This window comes from Mobula birostris, chromosome 7 (genome assembly GCF_030028105.1).
Source record: "Mobula birostris isolate sMobBir1 chromosome 7, sMobBir1.hap1, whole genome shotgun sequence".
In the NCBI taxonomy this organism is placed as follows: Eukaryota; Metazoa; Chordata; class Chondrichthyes; order Myliobatiformes; family Myliobatidae; genus Mobula; species Mobula birostris.
The window spans coordinates 79,013,753-79,033,344 of record NC_092376.1 but is presented as its reverse complement, the minus strand read 5'-3'; the positions used below and the strand labels follow the sequence as shown (position 1 = coordinate 79,033,344).

At 39.8% G+C, this 19,592-nt stretch overlaps 1 protein-coding gene across 1 annotated transcript in view; it reads right to left on the bottom strand.

Moving 5' to 3' along the window:
- LOC140200768 (protein diaphanous homolog 3-like) overlaps positions 1–19,592 on the bottom strand; it is a 560,350-nt gene that overhangs the window by 267,020 nt on the left and 273,738 nt on the right. Inside the window, exon 20 of the mRNA XM_072264370.1 lies at positions 15,681–15,782. Within this exon, the coding sequence (XP_072120471.1) occupies positions 15,681–15,782 (102 nt within the window). The remainder of the gene's footprint in view (positions 1–15,680; positions 15,783–19,592) is intronic.

The following is a 19,592-nucleotide window of genomic DNA, read 5'->3' as shown; positions in this document are numbered from 1 at the left end:
TCTCTGCCTTAAATACACCCAATGGCTTGGCCTCCACTGCTGCCTGTGGCAACAAATTCCATAGATTCACCACCCTCTGGCTAAAAAAAATTTCTTCGCATCTCTGTTCTGAATGGGCGCCCATCAAGCCAGCGTAGGACTTGAATTATAAATGATAAGACACTAAGAAGTATAATGGATCGGAGGGACTTGAGAGTACAAGTGCATAATTTGTTGAGAGCGACATCACAAGTCAACTGGGTGGCATAAAAAGCATTTAACACACTGGCCTTCATCAATCAGGGTGATGAGTATTGGAGTTGGGACATTATGTTGCAGTTGTATAAATGAGAGGTGAAACTGCACTTTTGGAGTACTGTGTACAGTTTTGGTCACTCTGTTTAGTATAGACGTGGTTAAACTGGAAAGAGTGCAGAAAAGATTTAAGATGATATTGCCAGGAATTGAGGGCCAGAGTTACAGGGAGACAATGGCAGGCTAAAGGCTGATTTATACTTCTGCATCAAATGGACGCTGTAGGTACGGCATAGCCATGAACCCTACGCAGAGCCTACACGGATTCCTACGCCATAGCCTGACACGCACCTCTCCCAAAATGTAACTACGCGTTGCAGCAACGCAGACCGCAACAACTGTGATTGGTTCGCTTGGTAGCATCGCATGTCACCCTATGCTGCAATAGCTTCCCATTGGGCAACTGAAGGGCAGGGAAGGAACTCTGCCTGCAATGCTTTCCATAAAGCTTTATGGATCTCCAAAATTATGGAGGACACATTTCGCTTTTATGAAAAAAGACGCTTGCTTTAAACTTGTTTACCCCGAGAGAGACTACCATGACCATAAAGCCTTGCAAGGGCAGGTGTGTGCGCATGTGCAACGTGCGCAAATTGCAGAGCGACGCAGACACACCAACGCACAAGTATAAATGCTCACAATGTGTGTAGGCCACTTGCATAGGTTACGGCGTCCATTTGACGCACAAGTATAAATCAGCCTTTAGTCTTCATTCCTTGGAACAAATGAGAATGAAGGGTGACTTTACAGAAATGTATAAAGTTATGAAGACACAGATAAGGTACATGGTAAGTCTTTTCGCATGGCAGGGAATCCAAAGTAGGGGACATAATCTTAGGGTGAGTGGGGAAAGATTAAAAAGAGACCCAAGGGCAACTTTTTCAGCAGTGGTATATGGAACAAGCTGCCAGATGAAGTAGTTGATATAGGTACAATAGTATCATTTAAGTAACGGATGTATGGGAACGTGGAGGGATAAAGCTTAGAGGAATATGGGGTGAACAGAAGAAATCAAGACAAGCTAGGTGGTCAACATGGACTCGTTGGGCTGAAGGGTTTGTATCTGTGCTGCAGTGATCAATGCCTCGAAGAATAATTACACCATTATTCTGCTGAGGCAACTTTAATCTATAAACTGGGTATCCAAGTATGAGAAGAGTGAAAAAGACAGCTTTAATCAAGTGGTTCTAAAGATAAAGGAATTCAGCTACAAGATTAGAAGGGTGAATTTAGGATTGTTTGCTTTCAAGCAAAGAAGATTGAGAGGAGTTTTGTCAGTTTAAAAAATCATGGCTGGTTTAATAGAAAAGAAGAATCCTTTCCGACTAGCGGATGGTTCAAGTTTCCAGAGGACACAGATTAAAAATATTGCCGAATAGAAACATTGTGGATGAATGGAAGGAAGAACAGCTTCATCCAGAAACCAATTATGATCTGTACATCATTATTTGTTGAATGGGTAAAAGCAGAACAGGTCAGTGCATTCAGAAGGAATAACACAGACAGCAGAGGGAATAATTTGCAGGGCAAAAAGATGGGTGGGATTCTTTTACAAGAGCTCTCCAAAACAATTCAATTTTCATGATTCAATGTACGGTCCTGTTTTAAGCATTGTTCAATACAACTCTTCGGAAAATACTGAATGATCAACAACATCTTCATAGATTCCATTCATTGATCAAAATAAAAGATCAGCTGGGGACAGTGGAAAATAAGCAGGGGAAAGAATACCTTTAAAAATCCTCCTACAAGGAGAAAAAAAATACCTAGCATTAGATAGAATAATGTATTATGTAGGATCACAGGAATTTCATAACAAACTTTGAATAAAAGATTCAGCAATGGAGATATTTTCAGTTTAAACTCCCACGTACATTAATTGGAACAGAAATTATTAAGTTATTGTTGGTAATGTTCTGCTGCTCCACTGGCCACACAATTATAGCTGTCTCCACTGCCACCCACAGTACGGATGAACTGGTAAGAAGTTCAATGACTACTGTAAAATTCTTATTGTAGAAGATTTGTAAATATTACATCTTAGTCAGATAGGTGTACCTTACCTTTTAAAGAAAGAACAAGCAATATTCACTGTTAAATTGCAATCCAATTTTGAGATAACTGCAAAATCATGCCTTGTAATTCTTTCAAATGCATTTAAATGGAAAATCCTGCCTCTCCAGCACTTCACATGCTCTTCTCGCAGTAAGGCAACATGTACAAGGTCCCCACAGACCTATTGTGTCACTAAGTTTCTTTCATGCTTCATTCAGCTGCCTCTGCCATTTTCCTTTCCTTAATTTTACCCTTCATCCATCCTAGAGCATTAACTTGGTTTTCTACAGAAGCTTTAATGTGGTATAATATCCCCCAAGACTCCATCAAGACCAAACTGGATCCACTGCAATTTGTCTCCTGTTACATAAGTGTTCTCCTAATTTATCTTGCCCACCCTTGAAATCACTTTCAAGTCTTAATTCCCTTCTGGATGAATACCCCTTCTCCTGTTCAGTGACTTTCCCCTTTAAACCTGCTGTCTTCACCTGTCAAAATTGCTTCAATCCAGAGACATATTTCCTTTTAAATTCAGTCAAGCTTCTTATGTTTTTTTCAATTAATGAATAATTAAATTGGCACAATTTAATAATTGAACCTATTTTCAGACTAATAGCTATATATTTTATGGTACTGTTTCAGTGCTGCTCATCTGTTTTTCCACTGATGAAAAGACATACAGTTACTAACTTTTCCTGGAACGATGAAAAGTCACTGATCTGAAATGATAAACAGATTTCTCTCTACACAGCCAGTACCAGACCTGTTGAACACTGACTGAATTTTCTGGTTTGGTTTCATATTTCCAGCATTTGCAGCAGTTATTGTCTTCAACCTGCTCTCCATAGCTCCTGCTCAAAACATCTTTTACATTTTCATTTATTCAAAAAAGAGCAGAAAACACGAAACCTAACTTACGTTCAATAAGTTGTTAAACAAATCACCATGCAAATGATGATTGATTCTATTACTTCGCATTGTGTGGGATTGATATTAATTAGTCTATTATTTATTGCACCTATGGAGTCATCTTCCAAGAGTACAGGTGGCACAATATTCATTTACAGCATCCTGGTACTCACTCAAATTAATTGTTAGTGCATCACAAACCTTCTTACAAGAACAGATGCTTCATGTTAAATGACATACACTCAGTGGCCCCTTTATTAGCTACAGAAGTGGTACCATGTATGGTCTTCTGCTGCTGTAACCAATCCACTTCAAGATTCAACTGGCTGCATGTTCAGAGATGCATTATTACACACCATTATTGTAACACATGGTTATTTGTGATACTTTTGCATTCCCGTCAACTTGAACCAGCCTGGCCATCCTCCTCTGACCTCTTTCACTAACAAGGTGTTTTCGCTAACAGAACTGGTCTTTCACACCATTCTCTGTACACTCTAGAAACTTGTGCATGAAAATCCCAGAACAGCACTTACTGAGGTATGCAAACCAACTCATCTGGCAACAACAGTCATTCTACAGTAAAAGTTACTTAGGTCACATTTCTTCCCCCATTCGAATGTTTGGCATGAACAACAACTGGACCGCGACTATGTCGGCATGCTTTTGTGCACTGAGTTGCCGCCATGTGATTGGCTGATTAGATATTTGCATTAATGAGGTGTACAGGTGTACCTAATAAAGTGGCCACTAAGTATATAATCTGGGCATTTAAGATTTTCAGCCTCTCAAGGACTTCCATCTTTATGTAATTAAAACAATCCTATTGCAATGACAAATGTGCAGAATATTTAATCAGTATAAGGAGAATTCAAAGTTGACATTTAACCCAAATCCAAATAGATGTCAAATGCGTGCACTTAAATAGATTAACACTACTGATGGCCCTGAAATATAAAGCTGAATATATAACTTTGAGGCAAACTAAAGTTCATGATATTCTGAGTCTGGTGAAATGCAGTCAGACAAAAATAAATGACATTTTTGGCCTCGTACTTCAGACCAAATTGCTTTAAAATACAGAAATACTTGTTGACATCAAAAAAATCAAAATAAATTCCTATTAGTATTTAGATTAGATTATGAGGACACTCAGTCCTCGTTTATTGTCATTTAGAAATGCATGCATTAAGAAATGATACAATGTTCCTCCAGTATGGCATCACAGAAACACAGGACAGACCAAGACTAAAACTGACAAAAACCACATAACTATAACATATAGTTACGACAATACTGTAATTTGATAAAGAGCAGACCATGGGCACAGTTAAAAAAAAGTCTCAAGTCCTGATAGTCCCATCATCTCACGCAGACGCTAGAAGGGAGGAACTCTCCCTGCCATGAACCTCCAGTGCCGCAAACTTGCTGAGGCAGCACCTTGGAAGCACCCGACTACAGCCGACTCTGAATCTGTCTGAAAACTTCGAGCCTCCGACCAGCCCTCTGACACCAAGCACCGACTCTTCCGAGCGCTTTGACCCCGCCCCAGCCGCCGAGCAAAAAGCAAATAAGTATTTTCAGCATTTCCTGCATTCATTTCATATTTCTAGCTCTACACAAATAAAGTTTATACAGATTTCTTAGATGAAATACTCAAGGCACTAGAATACAGAACAGGGAGATGTTATGTTTGAACTGTATAAAGCTGTGATTAGGCCCAGCTGGAATACTGCTATTGTTTTGGTTTGAACATCAAGGCTTAGCAAAAATATAGTCATCAGGAAGAAGATGATGGGTGTAATATGAATGTAAGGAAGGACAAGCCAATGATAGGGTACAAGTGCAGACAGCGCAGAGAGTTAAATTGTACCACAGAGGTGACTTTCAAAAGGGCAAAGAATGCAGCACTAAAGGTGTTGTATTTAAATCCACGTAATATTTGGAATAAGGTGGACAAACTCATGGTCAGTATGACATTGTGGGCATCACGGAGTCGTGGCTGAAAGAAGGTCACAGTTGGGAGCTTAATATCAAAGGAAATACTTTGTATCGAAAGAACAGGCAGGAAGGCAACGGCAGGGGCATGGTTCTGATGGTAAGAGATGGAATTACATCTTTAGAAAGCAGTGACATAGAGTCAGAGAATGTTGAATCTTTATGGGAGGAGTTAAGAAACTGTAAGGGTACAAAAGCATTATGGGAATCATATATAGGCCTCCAAATAGTAGCCAAGCTGTGGGGTGTTGAGATTGCAAAGGGAGCTGGAAAAGGCTTGTAATAAGGGTAATATCACAATTGTAATGAGGGACTTCAATATGCAAGTGGATTTAGAAAATCAGTTTGGTGCCAAATCACAGCAGAGAGAATTTGTTGAATGCCTTTGAGATGGCTCTTTAGAGCAGCTTGTGCATGAGCCTACTTGGGGAAAGGCTATCTTAGATTGGGTGCTGTGTAACAATCTAGACTTTATTAGGGAACTTCAGGTGAAGGAACTCTTATTAGGAGGCAGTGATCATAATATGATTGAATCATACTACAATTTGAGAGCAGAAGCAAAAGTCAGATTTTTTTTTTAAGCGTGTCGTACCAGACATTCAGCCATTCTTGGCTAGCACATGGTGTCAGGATTAACTGGGTCATGTTATGAACGATCCTGACTTGACCCTTGTATTTTTTTTTACGAGGCCAAGTGGCTAGCTCGACACTCAACCCAGCACGGATGGAAAGCGTGCTTGGGGGTGGCCCAACCTATATTCGAAATCGGGAACCTTTGCTCCGGAGTCCGGTGCTGATCTCACTGCGCCACCAGCCGGCCTAAAAGTCATATGTATCAGTATCACAATGGAATAAAGAGAATTACAGTGGCATGAGAGAGGAGCTTGACCAATTGGATTGGAGGGGGATACTGGCAGGGATGATAGCAGAGCAGAGGTGGCTGAAGTTTTGGGAAATAGTTCACAAGGCGCATGATAGATATGTCCCACAGAAGTTGTTCTCAAATGGCAGGGGTTGGCAACCAAGACTGACAAGGGAAGTTAAAGACTGCATAAAAGCCAAGAACAGGGCATATAATGTAGGAAAAATGAGGGGGAAGATGAGTGATTGGGAACTAAAGCTATAAGAAAGGAAAAGATGAAATATGAGGACAAACTAGGCAATAATAAAAAGCAGGATACTAGAAGTTTTTTCAGTTATATAAAGAGTAAAAGGGAGGTGAGAGTTGATATTGGGCGACTGGAAAATGATGCTGGTGAGGTAGTAATAGGGGACAGAGAAATGGTGGATGAACTTAATAGGTACTTTGCATCATTCTTCACTGTGGAAGACACTAGCTGTGTGCCAGAGTTCTGTGAGTGTCTGGGATCAGGAGTGAGTGCCACTGCTATTACATTGGAAAAAGTGCTAGGCAGACTCAAAGATCTTAAGATGCACAAGTCACCTGGATCAGATGGACTACATCCCAGAGACCTGAAAGAGGTTGCTGAAGAGATAGCAGATACACTGGTTATGATCTTTCTTGATGCTGACATAGTTCCGGAGGACTGGAAAATTGCAAATGACACTTCACTCCTTAAGAAGAGAGGCAGGCAAAAGAAAGGAAATTATAGGCCAGTCAGCCTAACCTCAGTGGCTGGGAAAGTGTTGGGAGTCCTTTTGGGGTATTAGGAGACTAATGATAAAATAAGTCAAAGTCAGCATGATTTCTGCAAAGGGAAATCTTGCCTAACAAATCTGTTAGAGTCCTTCAAGGAAGTAACAAGCAGGGTGTACAAGCGATGAGGCAGTGGATGTCAGTTACTTGGATTTTCAGAAGGCATTTGATAAAATGTCACACACGGGGCTGCTTAACAAGATAAAATCTCATGGCATTACAGGATAGACACCGGTATGGTTAAAGGAATGGCTGACAGGCAGAAAGCAATGAGTGGGAATAAAGGGAGCTTTTCTGATCAGCTGCCAGTGTCTACTGGAGTTCATCGGGGTCAGTATTGGGACCACTACTTTTTACATTTAGATAATCAAATTGATAACTTTGTGGCAAAGTTTGCAGATGATAAAAAGATAGGTGGAGGGACAGGTAGCATGAAGGAAGCAATGCAATTGCAGAAGGACTTTGATAAATTTGAAGAATGGACAAAAAAGTGGCAGTTGGTATACAGTGCTAGGAAATGTATGATAATGCATTTTAGTAAAAGGAACAATAGTGCAGATAATTATTTAAATGGGGAGAAAATTCAAACATCGGAGGTGCAAAGGGACTTAGGAGTCCTCGTGAAAGACCCCGTGAAGAATAATTTACAGGTTGAGTCTGTGGTAAAAAGGCAAATGCAATGTTGCCATTTATTTCAAGTGTAATAGAATATAGAAACAAGGAGATAATCATGAGGCCATATAAGACACCTGCAGTATTGTCAGCAGTTTTGGGTCTCACATCTCAGAAAGGATAGGTTGACATTGGAGAATGAAGAGGGGGTTCACGAAGATGATACAGGGAATGAAGGGGTTAACATACAAGGAGCGTTTGGCAGCATTGGGCCTGCACTCACTGGAATTTAGAAGAATGCAGGGAGGTCTGATTGAAACCAACTGAATGTTGAAAGGACTAGATAAGGTGGATGTGGAGAGGATGTTTCCTATGGTGGGGTGTCCAGAACTAGAGGGCAAAGCCTCAAAGTTGAGGGGCGACCCTTTAGAACAGAGGTGAGGAGGATTTTTTTTTTAGCCAGAGAGTACTGAATCTGTGGAATGTTCTGTCACAGACAGCTACAGAAACTAAGACTGTGGGTATATTTAAAGTGAAAATTGATAAGTTTCCTGATTGGTCAGTGCATCAAAGGTTATGGCGAAAAGGTAGGTGTATGGGGTTTGAGTGGGATCCAGGATCAGTCATGATGGAATGATAAAGCAGACTTGATGGGCAGAATGGCCTAATTCTACTTCTCTGTCTTGTGGTCTGTCCAGTTTAAGCTTTCTGGCAGAGGCTAGCAGGTTTTTATCCAGGATCTCTCTGTATGTAACAGCATTCATCTTCCCATCAATCCTGAAAGATTTCAAGACCTTGCTGCTGAAAAGCAACCCAATAGCATGATACTACCTCCACCATACTTTACAGTTGGGATGGTATTACCTGGCTGACGTGCAGTATTATTTACGCCACACGTACTGCTTAGTGTTGAAGCCAAAAAGTTCCACCTTAGTCTCATCCAACCGCAAAATCCTTCTTCCACATTTTCACAGTCTCTAAGTGACACCTTGCAAAGTCTTTCCAGTCAAGGATACGCCTTGGTCTCATAAGCCAATTTTTTTTAAGCTGGAGCCTCTTCCTTGACATTCTTCCATAAATAGCCTTTTTGTGCAAGGCCTTAGAGATTGTGGAGCCATGAACTTCCTCTTCAGATGCAGCTACTGACTTCTGCAGCTCACTCAGAGTAACTGTTGACATCACAATAATATCTCTCACATTTGCCATTCTTCTCAGGCGACTACGTTTAGAGGGTCGGCCTGACTTAGGCAGTGTGGCTGTGGTTTCACGCTGGACTGCACTGAGCTTCGAGGTATATTCAGTGCCTTTGAGATGGTCTAGTACCCTTCCCCAGATTTCCCACACTTATCTTGAATGTTCTTATGTCTTCATTTTGATTTGGTCTGTTGAAAATCTGCCATACTGTTGGACCTTACAGGGAAAGGAGTATTTATTCAGGTGATACTCCAGTTTTCTTCATCAACAAATGGGTGAGTCAGTAAGCAAATATACAGTATTGCACCTGAGGAAAGTTAGTGTAGTAATTACAAAGGGATGAAAAACAACACGCACAAAATGCCGGAGGAACTCAGCAGTCAGGCAGCATCTATGGAAATAAATACATGCTCAATGTTTCAGGCTGAGACCCTTCTTCAGGACTGAAAAGTAAGTGGGAAGACGCCAGAATAGAAATGTGGGGGGAGGCTAGCCAGAAAGTGATAGGTAAATCCAGATTGGTGGACAAGGTCAAGAGCTGGAGAAGAAGGAATCTGATAGGAGAGGAGAGTAGTTATTTTTGAAGTCAACATGGTTAACGTCTGACCAGCAATCTGAGATGAAAAAAATCCAGAGCAGGCAGAGAACCAGAGGGCGGTGTGCAAGAAGAGGAGGAGAGTTGAAGACGAGAGAAGGTGTCACCGGCGTGGAGTATGGAATCCTTGCCAGAGAAGAGGGCTTGGAGATAGAGGCGACAGAAGAATTATTTTTGAAGCCGAGACAGTTGATGTCTCATCAGCTATTCAAGATGAAAAGATCCAAAGCAGGTAGAGAACCACAGCGGGCTGTTCAAGAAGAGGAGGAAGGTTGAAAATGGAAGATAAGGTCATCAGTGTGGGGTGTGGAACCCTTACCAAAGAAGTGGGCTCTGAGTTTTTCAGCCTCACAATTTTGTTTTTTAATATTTAGTAAATTGTTGGCGGGTTTTGGAATTTTTCTTTTGATTTGACATAATGTACTATGTTTTGTAGATTAGTTCAAAATATCTTACTTCCATATATTATAAGTTTAGAAATTGAGACATTAATATGTGAAAATAGACGTGGGGGCTGAATACTTTTTCCAAGGCATTGCAAATCGTATTTCCAAGACTGACTAGAGATTGTCTTGCAATCTTATACCTTGTGCAGCTAAAGCAGACAAATGAAGTTGACGCACAAGTCAGCTATGAAGTAATGAAATCTTGGAATTGCCTCCACAGCTAAATATCCCAAAATATTATCAATGTACTTAGCTCTGATGTAAAATTAAATTGAGAGTTGAATTGGCAAATAATATCAGCAAATAGAGGATATTATACTTGTTTAAAATATCTCTGTTAGGCTCCTGATTAGTTTTTATTCTGTCTTACACCTTGCCCAGTATCATAATTCAAAATGGCAATATGGGCAGAATAAATCATGGAAACAGACCTTCAGCCCACCAAGTCCTTGCAGCCTGTTTGCAATAATCCGAGAATAGGCTCTTTATCCTCCCAACAAAGATATTGCCAGGTCTGGGGGGACCTGAGTTATATGGAAAGATTGAAAAGGTTGGTATTTATTCCTTGGAAAGTAGAAGATTAAAGGGAGATTTGATGGAGGGGTGCAAAATTTTGAGGCTTTTTTCTTTGAGGTTGGGTGAGACTACAATTTGAGGTCATGGGCTAAAGATAAAAAGTAAAAAGTTTAAGGGGAACATGAGGGGTTTGGTAAGGACTAGATGAGTTGAAGGCTCTGTTACTATGCTGAATTTTTCTATGACTCTTCGACTTAGCCAACCACTTCCACAAGGTTGTATCATTCACCTATATGTACAGTGGTCGACTAACCTACCAGCCTGCTTTTCCTGAGCATATGGGAGGAAACCCGAACACAAAGAAGATACCCATGCTATCACAGGGAGTATGTGCAAACTCCAGACAGCATCTCAGGGTCTCCAGCACTGTGCGACATGGTCTACCAAATGCGCCACTAATTTTATGCCTGTCTCATACATTGGGCCCTTAACCCCAGCCTAGCACCCTCCAATAGCTCAGTACAGAATGATAATTTGCCAGTGAATGTCTTTATTCTTATGTTTCCATGACAGCACTCTGGAACTTTAAATCTTCCAATTACCGCAGAAGAAGTTTTTGAGGCCTTTGAGAATACCCAGAGCTTCAAGTATCATAACAAACTCTGTGAACCAGATGGCCAAGACAGTACTTGACAACTGTAACAAAATTCAGAATGCTGATAATCATAAAGTGCTTTGAATCAGCTCTTGAGAGTTAAATCACAAAATGAACCCCTTGACTAGAACCAAACTCTAACCAAATATGCAATACTATTAGAAAATAACTCATTTGATCTGGTCTTCAATTGCCTCTGCAAAACATAAAATTTATTGAAATTTTTCAAATCAAAAGCATACAAAATTAAAAACCTCTGAAAAATCTATTATCTATTAAAATCAACAAAGTAGCAAACAGCACTTGTCAAGTGAATGATACTGAAAATGTATATAATTCCTAGTTTGTGTGCTGCATTCACAAATACAGTTTTTAAATATTATAAAAATACTACATTAAAATATTATAAGACCAGAAGACACAGGAACAGAATTAAACCATTGCTACCTCACCAACGAACGACCTCTTATGCTGACTGCAACCCGCCGGGGAAAAAAAACTCTTATATAAAAGGAGTAAAAAAATATATTTTTTCCCCTCAGATTTTAAATTAGCATGATTCTGCTTAACGTGCACTTCAATCTAAAGTTTGTCTCTGAACAATCCTTACATGGTGCTAGCTCTAGATGCTAAATGAATTGCTGTTGCTGTTGCCAAGTTCCTCTCTGTGCCTTGTGGTGCATCAGAGGCAACCTTGCCATTTATTGAGCCTGGTTTTCACGAGGCCGAGTTCCTAGCTTGACGATCAACCCAGCACAAATGGAAAGCATGTAAGGAGCACGCCAGATTTGAACCCAGGACCACTTGCCTTGAAGTCCGGTGCAGGTGCCACTATACCGCCGGAGAGCTCAATGAATTACTGCAGCTAATTTTTTCAGTAAGTAAATTATGTTTTTAAATTGTCTTTATGCATAGAATTATTTTGTACTCTCTTGTGGTTGATTAACCATTTTCTGATACATGCAATAACTTGGAGATATATGCAGCTGTTTAATGTTTTATTTTAAAGCTTTTTACTGTTACTGCATTTTAACGAAGCACACTAGAGGCCCCTTTCCTGTACTCACTTTAACAAACCTGGGCCCCATTTCGGCACTGTCCTGAAACTCACCTGCTTCAGATACTCACATACCTTTGGAACTCACCCTATTCTATTTGCCACACTCACTTGAAAATTACTGGGTTCACTGGAAAATTTATTTTTCCACTGTGTGACATCATAAAATAAATGAGCTACAAGTGCATAAGATAATAGCTAATGTTTCAAAAAATGGATTGAGGAAATAGTTGAGGCAGATACAATAGTATAATACAAGAAGCATTTGCATTCAGTAGATACATGGTGTGGCAGGGCTTGAAGGGATACGGACTGAGCACAGGAAATTGTGACTAGATGAGTGGGCATTGTGGCCTGCATAGACTGATTAGGCCCAAGAGCCTGAATCCATGCTGCATTGCTCTAAGACTGCCTAAACTGCCGTTGACGCACTGTGACAGTGACATCCAACAGCGAGCACATTTCAATAATTCAAAAAAAAGTAAAAATAATGTTTGCAGAGTGTCTGTACAAGGCAAACACTGTAAGCCTGTTAATGTCTAATGTTTGTTGATAGCAGCTAGATAAGGCTATGTCCACACTAAACCGGATAAATCCGTAACAGAAGCTTTTTCTCTTCATTTTGACCCTCCGTCCACACTGTGTGAGGAGTAGCGCCCCACACAGACTTCCAATCTGCGCCTTGTAAGGCATAAAAATGCCCGACGTAGGCCTCTCATAGTCTGAGTCGACGTTTCCCCCCCCTCCTGTCCACACTGAAACAGCGTTTCCCACCTCCAAATATGGAGCTTTTCTAAAACGCTCTCCAGAGTGTGTAAATCTGAAAACGCCGGCTGGGCGGTGTAATGTGTACGGGGGTAACCGGAGCTTTTTAAAAACGCTGTCATGACATGCCGGAACAGATGGTGGCGGCAGCGCAGCATTTCATTGTTTTCTTGTATTTGGTTTGGCACGACTCCCAGTGCACAATCTCCACTGCTTTGCTGACTTTGTAGTCATTGGTAACTCGCAGAAGCAGCAACTTCATCGTCTGTCCAAACGAAGAAGTCCGGTCTGCTTTTTCGAGTGGAGGTTTTCTTTGTATTCCTCGAAGACATTGTTGAAAACTTTCTTTCGCTGTTGTTGTAGGTACTCTAGTTTTTGACCAATGGAAATAGCACAACGCCGCAGCAGAAACGGAAATAGTATACCGTTTCCTCTTCACTTCTTTTCTGTAGATGTGTTCTACGCATGCCCAGTAGGAGGAGATTCGCCCAAATACCCATTTTAATGTGGACGGAGGTATTTTCAAAAATGCCTGGTGTGGACGCCTATCATTTTTATGTGAAACCAGCATTTTCAAAATTATCCGGTCTAGCGTGGACATAGCTTTAGTCTCAGACACCATTAACATGAGAATATCTGTTAATGACTTAATGTCCGTTGGTCACTTTGAGAGCTAGGTTGATGGATTCTTTCTTTATGTCTGTCCCAAGTTGGATTGACGGATAATTTTTTGCATTCGGGTTTATCACTTATATGTAATATTAATATTATTTGTAGTCTGGGAATGTTATGTTCAAAACATTGGTGGATCAATGGATAAGGAGTGACCATTAAAGTACTTAATTGATTTTAAAAAGGTATGCTGAAGATTGTGTTAATGAACAGAAGTGTTTGAATGAAAGAAACAAGGCTGAGTTAATGACAGGAGAACAAAAGATCAAAGAGTTTATCTGTCTCTGTGTGTCTTCTTATGCTTGTGAAACTCGTATTTGTTGGGGTATCATCCTTGGGTTCGTCAGACTTCAACAGAGGACAAGAAATCGTGATCAGTGCTTGTGACCCAGAGATGGATTCATGAGTGAGTCGGAATGCAGAGTTCCTTCGACAACAGCAACAATCAAGTGGTGACTGAGAATTATGAGCGCAGAAATCTTAGTGGAAATCTTTGTGACTTGCTATGTACAAACATTTGTAATATTTTCTGTGGTTTCTTTGTGCTTTCTATTTTATGATAATAAATTATTTTGCAGTGCTTATACATTTATTACCACATCTCCTGGACGTTTGAATAGTTTGGGTCTGATCAAGCCCATTACAATAGCCATCAAAATGGCCCAGAACAATTTTGCATAATTATTGAAACACAGGCTCATATGGTCATTAGAGTTGTAGAAATTCATCCTCACAGAATTTATTAAAAAACACTTTGCTTCATTACTTCCTGCAATGAACTTGACTTTTAAATGGGAGCAGCCTATTTTGTTTCTCTACAATCAACAGTAAAAAACGTTAACAGTTCTTAATAATAAAGAAAAGATATAAATGAACAGCATGGCAAGCACTAAACACATTGAGTCTTTTCTCATTTTGAACTGGAACTGTTCTACAGGCCAGAAAACCATATATTATAAGATTTTATTTCCCTGTACGTGAGCTTTTCATTGTTATTTCTGTATAAATAATATTATATTAATAAGTTATGATTACAATGTGAATACCTAACTGTAGTCATTAAAAAAAAAATCACTCGTATGGTTTCAACATCATAAACTGAAATCTGCAGCAATAATCACTGGTCCCTAACTCGCTCTTCCACTCCCATCAATCACTCCCCTTCTTAGAGCACATTTTCATATAACTACAGAGGATACAACCCTGTTCTTTCACCTTTTCCCATTCTACCACCCAGGTTGTGCCTAGTCTTTCCTGGTGAAGTGGTGACTCACTTGGACTTGCTGAATGGACAAATATTTTTGTAGAGTAACAGTGGCCACCAGTTTAATTCTCTATCTCATACTAGCCTATCTGTCACAGACAGGAGCAAAAAATAAAACACTGTGGGTCAAGCAACATCTGTTGGTGACAAGAGATGGTTAGTGTGTCAGGCTGAGACATTGTATCAGGACTGGCCTGTCTGTCTATGGCCCCCAATATTGTTATAAGGAGACCAAATGAAAGCTTGAAGAAACAACCACTCATCTCCCATATAAGCACAAAACAGCCATCTGGAGTTAATAATGAATTCAACAACTTCAGGTGTTATTTCTGTTGCAAGTCATCCATGATAGCTCAAACTCCCTCTCTCCATTAGCAAAGCCTGACTTCCTGGGAACGTCTTACAGCCCAACGTTTCTCAAATTTTCACACATCCATTTGTATTATTACATTTAACTGTCCCCTTTAACCCATTGACTGACAAGATGACCTCTTCAGGTTTTTTTATCTCTCTCTCTCTCTCTCTTTTTTTTCCAGAATCCACAGAATCTCCTATGTGGACCTGAAATTTCAGCTGATTCTCTTGGCGCACATGTTTTCTGACCTGCTAATAACAATCACTTCTGGTCTGTGTTGATTTTTGGCATTTCACAATACCAGAGATTGTCTTACATGGAAAGAGTTCTGCAAAAACAAAGCAAAATAATAAAGTAATGTTCATGGAAATCTGATGCATAGGGGAAGAAGCTTTCCTTAAATCTTTCCTGAACAGGTGAATAGATTTTTTTTTGCAAGGAAAATTCTCAAGACAGGAATTCTTAATTGGGAGGAGAAAAAAAATAATTTTCTATCTATCGGCGTCAAATCATGTATCAACATTAATGAAGTTAAATTAATCATATGTGAATACAGAACTACTCTCTTGATTGAAGTTTATTAGAATAATAAAGATCCTTAAAATCTCAGTTTGATGATTTGCACAGAACACTCACCACTACTCCAAATTGCTCTGGTTCTGACAAATTATTGTAATCGTCCTTGAAACGTGCCAAGGTAACCACCTGTTCCTGTTCTGGTAGATGGTGCAGCAAATTCTGTTGACAAAAGAAACAAATAATATAAAAGATGCTTTGTTAAAGTGTTTTGTTGCCTCCAAATCATCTGATACTGGGTGATTATTTAAATGACATTTTAATACATCATAGGCAAGTTGCAGAGGAATCCCAAAAGTAAAATCAAATGAAAAACAGCTATCAAAGAAATACCATGAGAATGAAACTACTTACAGGAGATCAAGCACGATGTAACTATGGAAATATCACAAACAGAATGACCAAAATAATAATTTCTAATAATTAGATTAAAGTGATTTTTCTAGGTCAAAATCATACCAAACCAAAATCACTTCAACTTTGACATGAGACGAAATAACAAATGCCCCAGTCTGCATCTTACACGCCAGCATGCAGAATATGAAGTACTTAGACTGGATAGGAGTACACTTAGAATTAAGTTAGATAATGAAATATAAGTATGGGCTTGCTCAGGCAAAGGAGAACTATTAGAAACTCTGATGCAGTGAGCATGGTCAAATTTCTACAATTTGCAGCAAAGTACTGAGTAAGGGGCCAGCAGCTGGTGTAGAGATATCCGCACCAAACTTTAAGGCAAGTGGTACCGAATTTGAATCCAGCTGGCACCTTGCACACTTTCCGTTTGTGCTGGGTTAAGTATCGAGCTAGTAACTTGGCCTCATAAAAAACAAACAAATGCTAAAGAAATGGCCAGGCTGCTGCCCAATGTGCCACAAGGCGCAGAGAGGAATAACACACCGAGTAAGGGATGACACAGAGACTATATGTAATGCCCTGGTTAAGATTTCTACTGCTATGCTGTGAGATATTTTATTTTAACAGTTTTCGCTAAAAGTAGAGTGCCCTGCTGATAAGAGTGTTTTGGTTTCGGCTAAAGATAAGGAGCCATGTTATGTCAGCCTCTCAGGATTGTGGGATGTAGAGCTAGGTGAGAAGAGATTTCTGAAAGACAGTAGTCTGGTTTGGGGTCCTTTTGGGTGGGAGCTGCAGAGCGGGGCACATGGGAAGATGCCACAGAATGCCGTTGGAAGGAGAATCCCTGTTACAAGAAGTGTTTTGTGCAGATGAATGGATCCAAGGAGGAATGGCCAATACTCCTGAGAGAGCCAGTTCATTCAAGATGGTCTTTGAGGGAAATTCAGACTGTGGCGAGTGCTGTCACGCAGACTGTGGGTCCAGCCCGACTACTCCAGAAATGAGCTCCAGCATTTATGTGCACATTGCGTTGGTTTAACTGTAAGGGCCCTTCTATTTTTCTTTTCTTTTTTCTGTAACTGTAAGTTTGGTAAATATACAACTGTGTATGGGCAATATTTACACAGCATTCACTCAAATTGAGATACCCTTATTTATCGCTCTGGTTAAGATTTTTACTACTATTCTGTAGGTATTTCATTTTAGCAGTTCTGTCTGAACAGTCTGTTCCGCTTTCAGCCTATTTGGGTTTGAGCTAGAGATAAGGTGCTATGTTGTTCAACTTAGGAATGCTGTGTCACCCAGTCGGGATGGTGGAATTGGGAGAAGGGTCCAGAGAACGCTGAGCGGAGAGATTTTCGTGATGGACACTGGTGTGGGTCGACGTCTTTTTGGCAGGAGCTGGGAGAAGACAGGAGGGAAGATAGCCGAGGATCTTGCACAAGGTGTTTGGTGCAGATGAATGGCTTCAAGGAGGAAGGACCAGTACTTGTTCAAGGTGGATGTTGAGTGACATTCAGAAGGTGGTGTGTGCTTTCACGCAGAGTGTGAGTCCAGCACGGGAGTTAAAGACAACTTCAAGATGAGCTCCAACTTAAGTGCACATTTGGACTGAGTTAACCGTAATGTGTCCCTTTTATTTTTTTCCCTTTCTTTTCCTACTGTTTGATAAAGCTGACATTTGAAAATATACTTTCTTTATAATTGTCTACAGTGTATGGTCTGTTATTTCTTGCCAACGGACAATTGCATAAAGGCCAGTAAGTTACACAGCACTCGCACAGATCAAGGTTCGGGTGGGCGAGACATCCCAACTTCCTGGGTTTGGTGGGATCCAAGTTACATTGACCCTAGACATATGGAGTTTGAGAAAGGTGGTTTTCTCACCACTGAGTTCGGTGGCTGTGAGCAAGGGGTTAACAAGCCATGTCTCTAGGAATGTCCCAGCTTTCCTGTTTGGTTGAGCCCCAAATCATACCAATCCTAGATGTATATTGCTCATGACAGGCAGCCTTCTCGCCACTGAGTCACATGGCTGTTAGCAGGGTGAGCTAAAGAGCCAGGTTGGTATACAAGCCCCTGTAAGAGGATTACATATATATTCCAGGAGTACAGAATTATTTGCCTTCTTCTCACAAATAGAATAGCAGGCAACATAAATATGTTGATTCAGTCAGGATTATGCATTTTGCAGAGAAGTTATTGACACCAATCCCATCAGTCTGAGGTGCCCCATGAGAATCTCAAAGTGTTCTGTAACCAGAACCAGAAGTGCATTGATTATTACAATGATTACCAGAAGTGAATCATCAAAGTGAATCAACACACCACCTCAGACTCAGCAGTCATTAAGTAGTTGTTACCTCCAATTTTGCACGAGGGAACACCTTATGCTTATGATACAGTTGAGGGCAGGTGGGATTTAATATTATATTCATGACTCTTATTGCACCAATAACATAATCAAATGGCTGGCTGCGCTGTGTTCACATCCATGAGATTTCCCTTTGCACACATCCTCAATTGCTGCCCTTCATTCTGAACCTCACTGGATAGGACATCTCTCCTTTTCAAGCTTATCACAAGTGCTTCCATACATTCCACAAATTAGGGAAGAACTGTTTCATTCTCATTAAGCCATGATACCAAGGAAGTCTTAACTCCCCAAAGATGCCAAGAAAGCATGTTTTTTAAATAAATAAGATAGAGATTGGTTTTAATCTTTGTTGTTTAGTTTTAACTGATATTTGCCACCATGTGGATTGCTTTCTTTTTTTTTAATATAATTTTTATTGAGTTTTTGAAATGATTAACATAGAATGATAACATCTACCCTCCCCCCTCCCCTTAACCCTTCTCCCCAATATATATCCCTACCTGAAAATAAAGAAAAAAAAAGAAAGAAGAAAGAAGAACTGCCTGGATATTGGAAAGTTTCCACATGCTCCATGGGATTCAAAATAAATTTAGTATATTTATTTATTACTTTCCCCAAGGGACCAACATCTTTATCATTGGAGCAACTAAATATGCCATCCTATCTTTTGTAAATATGGGTGCCAAATATTCAAAAATGTATCATATTTATCTCTTAAATTATAAGTAATTTTTTTGAGTGGAATGCAACTAGAAATTTCATTATTCCAACGATCCATACTTAAATACGAATCCAATTTCCAAGTAACTGCTATAGCCTTCTTGGATACTGCCAATGCAATTTTTATAAACTCTTTCTGATATTTATTCAGTTTAAGTTTCGGTTTTATTCCTTCAATATCACCTAATAGAAATAATATAGGGTTATGTGGAAGTTGAATTCCAGTAATTTGTTCCAATAAAACTCTTAAATTTATCCAAAAAGGTTGAATTTTGGAACAAGACAAATAGAATGTAAGGAAGTACCAATTTCTTGATTACACCGAAAGCACTGATCAGATAAGTTTGAATTTAGTCTATTTATTTTTTGCGGTGTAATATATAATTAGTGTAAAAAATTATATTGTACTAATCTAAGTCGAACGTTTATTGTATTTGTCATACTGTCAAGACACAGTCTTGACCAATTTGTTTCATCAATATTAATATTCAGATTTGTTTCCCATTTTTGTTCTGACT